This window comes from Elephantulus edwardii, unplaced genomic scaffold (genome assembly GCF_000299155.1).
Source record: "Elephantulus edwardii isolate Elephantulus edwardi_28Jun2011 unplaced genomic scaffold, EleEdw1.0 scaffold00012, whole genome shotgun sequence".
In the NCBI taxonomy this organism is placed as follows: Eukaryota; Metazoa; Chordata; class Mammalia; order Macroscelidea; family Macroscelididae; genus Elephantulus; species Elephantulus edwardii.
In genome coordinates, this window is record NW_006399762.1 from 29470915 (window position 1) to 29481027 (window position 10113).

At 35.4% G+C, this 10113-nt stretch overlaps 1 protein-coding gene across 1 annotated transcript in view; it reads right to left on the reverse strand.

Moving 5' to 3' along the window:
* AIMP1 (aminoacyl tRNA synthetase complex-interacting multifunctional protein 1) overlaps nucleotides 1–2144 on the reverse strand; it is a 45982-nt gene extending 43838 nt beyond the window's left edge. The window contains exon 1 of the mRNA XM_006881154.1: nucleotides 2018–2144. Within this exon, the coding sequence (XP_006881216.1) occupies nucleotides 2018–2126 (109 nt within the window). The 5' untranslated portion in view covers nucleotides 2127–2144. The remainder of the gene's footprint in view (nucleotides 1–2017) is intronic.
* Nucleotides 2145–10113: the final 7969 nt, after the last annotated feature.

The window sequence follows — 10113 nt, forward strand, 5'->3', positions numbered from 1 at the left end:
GAAGTTCTCTGCTGATGTGCTGTTCTAATCGTTTTTGGATAATCTTCAGTAGAATCTTGCTTGCAATCTGCTAGACAGATTCCCCTTTTGTTTGCCTGGTGTTATACTTGTTGCTTTCTTGGTGATTCTAAGGGTAAGAATTAAGTATCATATAACACTCTCTTTAGGTCTGGCACTATGGTTCTAAGTATTGAAACTCATGTTTTTATTAATGATGTTATTTTAGTTAGAAACTATTTATTACCCTTCCCCACTCCATTCCTCTCTTTTATTGAATAAAATTAAAAAGGAGAGAGGGAAAGACTTTGAGAACTACCCGATACATGCACTCCAGTCTCCCTGATTTCTCGGCAGGCCTGTAGGTTGGTGGCTGTCTTGCCCTCTGACGCTGAGTGGTGACTTTCCACGCAATCTGCTAGACAGATTCCCCTTTAGTTTGCATGGGACAGCTAAGACCAGTAGGTGGCAGTCTGGGTAGGTGGGTGTTTCCAAGGAGTAGGTACCCTACCATGTGCAAATCTTAAAAATCAGTTCTGTCTGGTTTGGCATACAGGAGCCTATCTGCCCACCCTATATATGAAGTCACAGCATGAAGATGCTAAATGAGGATAGTGGCTGTAGGAAATGAATAATTCTACTTGATTGTCTCAAAAAATGACTCTTGGAATATGAGTATTAGTTGTTGATGTTTTGAATAATGCCAGTTTTTGCATACTGAACCTAACCTTTGTAACCTAAAGATGTGGCTAAATGACCAACTGTATTATTTTTTTAACATAAGAATTTTTTGCTTTCCTTTATGTTACATATAGGACTAATATTACATATTAATTGTTAAGAAATTATGTGCATACACAGATTTTATCTAATACATACTTTCTTTATAAAGTGTTAAAGGAACTTTATGAAACATTTATTTAAAATAGTAGCAATTGGGCTGAAAACCACCAGGATAGAATATTGAGGCATATTCACCTGTGTTATACAGGTGAAAAATAAATAAAAGGGAGCACAAAAAAGTTTATTGTTTAATTTCCTAAATATAAATATTGGTAAAAATGGTAGGAAGTGGCTACCCATACAGGAATGAATTTATTATACATGATGTACCCACTATTTTGTCATCTTACTAAGGAAAAATCATGTTTGTTTGGTTTGTTTTTTTTTAAAAAGAAAACTTACTCAAAATCACAAAGGTCTTTAGGAAAAAATACCTAAAGATCTTATATGCTTATCAAGTGATCTTAACAGGAGCAGTCTTAAAAAATTCTTTAACAAATGCTACTTTTAATTAGACACATACATCTTTCTCAATGTTAGTGATAAAATATTTCAAAAGAGGATACAATAATTTTCAATCACTGAGACAATTTAGTTATAACTTACGTTGTAATAGATCTAGTTTTGCTTTCTCAACATAATGCTACTGTTGCTGAGCAGGTTTCGCACAGGAAGAGATTGTCCACCATCCAACAGAGCAGCTGGTGGATTTGAACAATGTGCCTAGAGATTGGAGCGTGGCTTCTGATCTGTCCATCAGGTTGTTACTAACATATTTTTGTTTTCTCAATATATGTTGTTGTTGTGTACTAACGAGTTGAAAGCAATCCACAGCTGACCCTCCAGTGGGTTTTAAGAGGCAGTTAACCGCATGGTAGAATACTGCCCATCTTTTGCCCACAGAGAAGCTCATGGACTCAAATCGTGTGCCTTTGGGATTGCAGAGCAGCTTCTTGCCTCTAGGCCACCAGATCTCCCTTTCTCAATATACAGACACAATTTAAATATCTCATGTAAAACTTGAGACTCAAACTCAATGCCATCAAGCTGACTCTGATTCACAGTGACCCGTCACTGGATTCTTATGGCTGTAAATCATAGGGGAAGAGATGACCGATGTTTCTTGGAGCCGCTGATGGATTTGAACTGTCAAATTATACAGCCTTAGCATTAGTAGGGCAACCTGCAGCAGACTACCCATTAGAGTGTCATATCAGAAAGTTTGACATTTTCTTACTTGCTTTCTCCTTAAGAAGGGCAACTTGCTGCTTGAGATACTCAATGATTTGGTCTGCCTCTGCTCCCTTCTGTTCCAGTCGCTTCAGAACAGCATCATTGGTTGCCATTTTTGCCAAAAAACGGCTGAAAATCCTACAATGAAAAATTAAAGTGATAAATTTTATTATGGAAAGAATAAACTTTTCATACCAAACACTTGGGAAAAGTAGTTTGTATAGGAAAATATTTTCTACTGTAATAGATCACTATGTAAAATACTTTTCCTATGAAAAGCATTGTTATTGTTGCCTGCCTTCAAGTCAAGCATGACTCAAGCATCTCCACAAATAAAAGACCCGATGTCCTCCTATAACAAAAGACCCAATGTCCTTCAACTATTGTCATTTCTTCAAGTTCACAGAGTTTCCATAGGCATATGGTTTATGAAGTGGATGCCATTGCTGCTTCCAAATCTGTTTTACAACTGGGAGCTGCACCAAACACTATCCACACTGGGAAATCATTATGGCATTTGACACCCCAATGGCACAAGATTCAACTTCACAGCAAACCCAGGTTACCTCCATACAGCAAATTAACAAAGAGTTATGTACAAAGCAGAAGCATGTTCCTCCAAAATATAACAACACTAGTCTCACTTAGCAGTTAAGTACTGTCAGGTCGAATATGACTCATAGCGACCCTACAAACAGAAGACTTGAACTCTGTTCTATAACTAACATCATTTCTTTATGCTGGTAAGAGTTTATAGAGTTTTCAGGGGTATTTGGTTTAGGAAGTGGACACCATGCCTGCTTCCAAACCTGAGTCAATCTGCAAGCTCCGCTCCTCCTAACACTGTCCATGATGGGTAATCGTTATGGTATTTGACACAACTATGGCACAGTGTTCAGCATCACAGCAACTCCAAGTCATTCAGTACAGCAAAGAGACGACTGCTGTACCGCTTTAAAAAAAAAAAGTTTATCCTAATATTAATAAATCTGACCTGAGGGCCGCCTTATGTCACCCTCATCAAGATGCGGGAAACCAACTTCTAGAGTGGAACCACACCACAGGAGTCACAGACAAGCCACAGACTTAACACATCATTACTACCGTATTTTACAGACATGCCCAACAAATGCTGTTGACTATGATAAACCAACTAGACCTTTCAACCTTGGGTCTTTGTTGGCTAAATCAGCCAAGAAGTCCAGCCAGCTGACATCTGCTTGTGGAGGAGAAAAAAAACACAACACAAAACACTAACACAAACAAAACACAAACCAAAACCAACCCCAAACCTTTCCTTACACGACCCTCATCAAGACACAAGAAACCAAGTTCTAGAGTGGAACCACTGCATTAAATCAATAAAAGGCAAAATGTCAAGTGGATTAAGTCAAGTCTTGAATTTATTTAAGAGAAAAACTAGTCATTAAATAATGCTATTTAATCACCATTTAGGTTGAAAAATTCAAAGGAAACTTTATAGTAATGCAAAATATGAAACACAAGAACACTAGGGAAAACAATAACCATCTAAAGTATAACTGAGTATATTAAGTATTCTGTGTGCCAAAGATGATTTATTACTTTTTTATATGGTATTTAGTACACTATATAATCCTAATATTTTCCAAGTTATGAACAAATTTAAGGAGCAACATAAAGTCAAATATTAAAAGAAAAACCCAACAACTAGGTATCTATACTATACTAATATCTATCTATAGATAGATCTTATAAATATCTTATCTAATAAATATCTATACTAATAGTAGATCCATGGGAGCTCTAGTGGCCTAAGTAGATAAGAAGTTACACTGCCAACACAAAGGCAGATGAGTTTAAACCTAACAGCTGCTTCTAGGGAGAAAGATGGTAACCTTTCATATGACATAAAGCCTCTGAAAATCTGCTTTGCAATCAGCTATGAGTTTGTTCTGACTGGATGGCATATCACAACCACCACAAAATGTATCCACTCAAAAATGTCAGTATACATTATCACCTTATCAAAGAAATTTTTACTCTAATTTTATTTTACATAATTAAAGTAATTCACAAAATAACTTAAAAACCGTGTTAATGTATAGAAAAAACACTGGAATTAGTCATCATGTTAAAGCTTGAAGTAACAAATAATCATAACGATAGAAGTAGTTTTCAAACCCACTCCATTTCTTATTCTGAATCACTCTAGAGGGCAAAGTAGAACTGCACATACTGTTTCCAAAGATAGACATCTTTATAGAAGTGCACTACTTCTTCTTTCTCTAAAAGGTGGACCTCTCTGGTGATTTGAACCTACCAGTTGCTCTTTGGGAGAAGATGGGCACCCTCCTCCCATGCAATTTACAACTTCTAAAAACTCCCTAAAGTGTCAGCTATAAACTGATTCTGAATCCATGGCAATAAGTTTATTATAGCCTTAGATGATTCTGAAACATCTTTTTTAAGGAGTTCAGTTACATGTTTTGATTCTTCAGTGTCTTCGTTGGTAGTTATTATGTTACTAAACCACCAGTTTCTTCTAAGACTAAAGTAATCTAGAAAAAGAGTGAAACTCTAGTCACCAAGGGAAAAAAAATGGAAATTTCAACTTGACTGAGTTAATAAATGTATTAACAATCTGCAATGTATAGTTAAAAACTAAGCTAATAAAATATGACTTTTGCAATACAGTTTACTTTTTTGCAAAACAATATTGTTTTAAAATATGGTAGCACAAATGAGCTACACAGATAAATTTAACAGGAAAGCAATGTCATAAAGGCTTGTGAAAAACTTTGAATAACAGTGATGGCAAATATAAATGAGGAAACAAAAATAACCCTCATTTTATCAAAACTTGTTAAAAAATTAGGAAATAGAGGAAAAGATATGAAGTAACATTTTTTGACACCAAAATATAACATTAAGGTAATAATTTCAGTTTGAGGAGATGATTCAATACTCAGCAATTTAGTTTGAACATTTTTTAGATGTAAACATTAAAAAGAAAAAAAATATAATACTCTGTAAAATAAAGTTTTACTCACAGACAAAAGGAGATAATGGAGGTCAGTAAGTCCAATGTATTAAAAACTCTACTGTGAACAGAGTAAAAATAGTGCAATAGGTTGGCCATGGCAGAGTCTGAGCTCCAATAACCCCACATGGGTAAAGAGATCCTACTAGTCACGACTTTTATCAAGTGCACCTTGGCCTTCATAGTGACAGCCTCGCTCTTTGGAACTTTAAAGGGATCCTTTGCAGACTTCCTCTCATAATAAATTGATTTATTTCTTGACTGCTGCTTCTCTAGTTAATGACTATATATTCAAGGAAAGTAAATCACTGACAATTTCAATTCTTTTTCTCCATTTATCCCAATGCCGTCTATTGGTTCAGATAGGAAGATTTTTGTATTCTTTATGTGAAGGTGTAATCTACATTGAAGGTTTAATCAGCCATTACTTCAAATTTTTTTTTCTGCAAGCAAGGTAATCTGCATACCTCAGGCTACACCACAGCAAGATGAAGTACCAATCCAGTCTGTCAATTGGGACATGAATCATCTCTTTGTACATTGTATTAATTTTTAAACACTTCCTGTTTGTGAATTATTAACAATAATCTCTTAATGTGCCTGATTTATAAATTAAAACTTTATCATTTACTTATTAAGTTTGACTTTTGAATTGATAAGTGTTCAAAATATTTCCAAGTATTTTAGCCTTGACTATACAACAAATAATCAGTCAAGTGAGTATCTCTGTACAGATTTCCCTACAAATAGATATTGTCTTTAAAACTGTAGCCAACTATGAATGAATAAAAATCCAAAATCTCTATAAATGTTCATTAAAATTAATAAATTAAATTTTTTTTAAAACCCCAAAACCAAAACTGTAGTCAACTGTAAAAACAAAGACTTGAGGTTAAAGAAAAGGTACAAATAGGAGTACTCAGTATAATCAAATGAAAGAAAGTAAATTTCAGTTTGAATGACTCAGTATTAGCATAAAAGTTCTCAGCTCTTGTTCAAAAGGCAAAACTATTCTGAATGACCCAAACGTTCCATTCTGCCAGGGTCACACAACCAAAAGTACATCAAGAGAATGCTATTATTGTGTAAAACTCAGGGTATGAAATGAAAGAAATTATAAAAAAAGAAAAAAATGAAAGAATGTTATTTAATCAGACCAATGACACTGTTACAGCTTATGGGAAGAGGAAAAAAGAATAAAATGTAACTTAATAATAAACTTAACTAAAAAAGCAATAAACCTTGAGAAGGCTCAGAGTCTAATAATTTGTGAACAAAGTTCTCATTTGGTAATGAAGTAAGTCTTTATTAATCATACAATGATAACATTTATCCCACAGTTAAGTATTAGGTTATTTCTAACCATTTTCACTGCCATTATATTGATAACACAGCTACAAAGCAAGCCTCATTAGAAAAGAAATGTGTTAAAACAGTAATTTCTCTTGCAATAACAAAATAACAGGAATGGCCATAAAATGCCCCAGCTGTTTTAGTGGCCTAAACAGATGAGTTCAAATTTAAGTATCAAAGATGAACTTTAGTTCTAAGTATATGAATTTCTTTAAACTTTAATTAGAGAAAAAAAATTAAAAGTTTTATATTAATTGATTTTAAAATTCACAGCTAGAAAAAAGTATACTTCCAAGCTTAACTGAAAAATAATTGAGTTAAATATTTTTTCCCTAAATCGTTTCATTAAATTAGTTCTATATAGGAGGAGAAATACACCCATAAAGAATGAAATTGCTAAAGTGCAATAAAACATTAAATTGTACTGATTTAAAAGATCAACTTTATTTCTAAGTAGATGAATCTTAACTTTATTTCTAATAAAAGATTAATTTTAAAAGTTTATAATATGTATTGGCTTTAAAATTCACAGCTAGAAGTATACTTCCACGATTACTGAAAAATAATTGAGGTAACTAATTTTTTCCTAAATTGTTTCATTAAACTAGTTCTACATAGGAGTAGAAATACATCCTTAAAGACTAAAACAGTTACAGTGCAATATAACATTACATTTTACAAATTACCTTAGTATTTATCCTTAAGACTAAAGCTGGTTTATCTATGTATGAAATAGATAAGTCATAAATATAATAAAGTGTTCACAATGTTAAGATGAGAAGAGGTAGAAGAATGAATACCTATTATATTGTGGAATCTTAACCTAGAGGTCTAGCAAAACTAAGAATCATTAAGGTGTCTGAAATGTCTAAAAAAGCTAAATGAAAACCATTCTTGTACTTGACTTTAGTTCTAGTCTTTTTCTTGATCTGTAATGATATGACTTAAGGAAATCCCTTAGTTCAAGAAACTGGTATTGATCATCTGCTATTATTATAAGGTAGGCTCTTTCTTGGCATTGCTGTACCGACCACAGCTTACCCTCCAGTGGGTTTTCCTAGCACGGGAGGAGATTGCCCATCCTTCTCCCTCATCTTGACATTATACATAATAAGAAAGTTTCCCACTAGAAAGGTAATTATAATCTGATGGAGGACGTTTAAGAGGCAAAGTAATTAATTATAAGACGTATAAAGCTAAAGAAGCCCTAAAGCGAAGCAGCTTAATCGAAACAAGGAGGCAATGCAAGATTTTAGAGGGGAGATGTCAAACGTAAGTCTTATAGATAAGAAAATACCAGACAGGGAAAGAGGAGAGAGGAGAATGCAGAATTTAGAGTACAGGAAAATCTGTGGTCGCCACCCCAGCCCCTACTCACTCACATGAAGGAACAGCCTAGGATTCACGATAGCCTCGGCCTCGCGTTACAACCTCCTGCCCACAACAGCGATTAGAAAAGACCCACTTTGGTGTCCAAGATAAATGCCTGAACTAAACACAAATTAAATTCCAAGTCTGTAGACCCCTCTTATTTACTGTCTTGTTAAGCAATCGCATAATGCTCTCTGCCTCCAGTTGCGTTACTCAATGTCACCCTTGAGCACTCTTTTTCTTTGCTGAAGTTCGTTGATTCATAAGGCAAATAGTGCTGGGCCCAAATCGGGGACTTTTCTTGGGTTTGCGTCGCGGAGCCTCTGATGTCAGAGCATGCAGCCGGTCTGAGTTGCTGATGAGATACTGGGGGCGGGGGGGGGTGGGGGAGAAAGGCTGGAATCTGTCAGTGGCGAGGCCGGGCCTCTTTCTCTAGGCCGGGTTCTGAGCTGGGAATTTCACCTGATTTAGTTCCCAGACACAGCGCAGTCTCTGAGTTCCCAGCGCTGCAGGAAATTTTCTCTTTTGTAGAAAGTCCTTAAGTGTAGCTGCCACTTAAGCTGCGTAAGCAAGCCAATCCCACTGAAAGTGCCTGGGTCCTGTGTAGAAGCTTCATCCCTCTTGTCTGTGCACTTACCTGCGATCCCAGACTCAGAGGCAGGTACTCTATTATCTCAGTTTTCTTGTGCCATAATGGGTGGGACTGCTTGAAAGTAGAATTGTGTCAGACGCAGGGAGTGACCCTGCAGTGAGGACCAGAGTGGTACTGTTGGTACAGGTTCTATTTATAGCTACAGCTGCCTTGACTCTATCATGCATTCACTTAGTCCTCTGAGTTTTAAGGACAACATTTTAAAAGCAACCACTGCATTCCTTCTGAGAAGGCAGAATAAGGAAGAGGTTCGACAATGCAAAATGTGTGTGAACTCTCACTTTATTTATAGGTATCAAGGTTTAGTAATTTCTAAGTATGTTGTTGTGTACCGTCAAGTGGGGAACCTACCCATAGCGGACCCTCCTTCTAGTTTTTGCACGAGAGGAGATTGCCTTTATTTCTTCCATAGCAGCAGGTGGGGTTTGAATCATATGCCTTCAGGGTTGTAGCACAGCTTCTTGCCGCTAGGACACTAGAGCTCCCTAATTTTTAAATGTTATAGTCACCTATTTAGGGAAAGGAAATGAAGACGTGGAAAGAAAGTACTTCAGGGTTATCAGTAGTTTCTTTCTGAAACTTTATGCCTATTTCCATCTGAAACAAAGTCAACATTCTGAGGGAAGATTCTATTAAATAGATGAATCAGTATAATTTTCTAGTTAATGTATAGTAATATGATACCAAATGAATTAGTATAATTTTCCAGTTAATGTGTAGATTAATCATGATGAAATCCACAGATTTTTGTCCCAGTTTTTATATTTTTATCACTATTTTAGTCACTGGGCTCCAAATTCTTTGAGGATGAGGATTGTGTCTTATTAAATGTGATTTGGTCCTGCAGAGGGACCAATGTGTAAATAAACGGAAGGTATTTCCCCTTTAGTGGCTCTCAAGTCATGATGACCCTCTGTGTGTCAAAGAACTGTATCCCATGCTTATGGATATGCCTGGTATATTAGCAGGCCTATCTCTTAGGCAATAATATATGTGAACTCAACCTCCATGTAGCCTTTTGATGAATAGCCTAATAGTTAGCATAAATACTTGTCAGACAAATTATTTTTCAAACCCAACTACTTACATTGATCCTTATTCTCAAACTAGGGAGACCTTAGTTGATCTCTTCCCGTTAGCTGTGTTCTACTCATCAAGTGTGTCATCTGTGAGAAAAGTTTGTGTGTGGTATTTTTTGTGAAGCTTTGTATGTGCAGCCATCTTAATAGGTCATTGAAGCAGAACTTTGAACGGTTCCATATTAATGTAGTACCTTGTCTCTTGCAATTCTTGGCATATGACTTGTTTGGTTGTTTTGATTTTTATTTTATTAATATGCCTCAAGTCTAATTCCTTCTCATCAAATCTGTTAGAACTCATAGCAACTTGTAAAGACCGGTTAGAACTGTCTCATGGTATTTTCAAGGCTGTGAATTCTATGAAAGCATACTACCACATCTTTGTTCCATAAAGCAGTTTGTGGGCTCAGATGCTAATTTTCTTTTTTCTTTCTTTCTTTCTTTCTTTCTTTCTTTCTTTCTTTCTTTCTTTCTTTCTTTCTTTCTTTCTTTCTTCTTTCTTTCTTTCTTTCTTTCTTTCTTTCTTTCTTTCTTTCTTTCTTTCTTTTCTTTTCTTTTCTTTTCTTTTCTTTTCTTTTTTTTTTTTTAGCAGCTAAGAGCTTTACAACCCTGGATGAGATAGG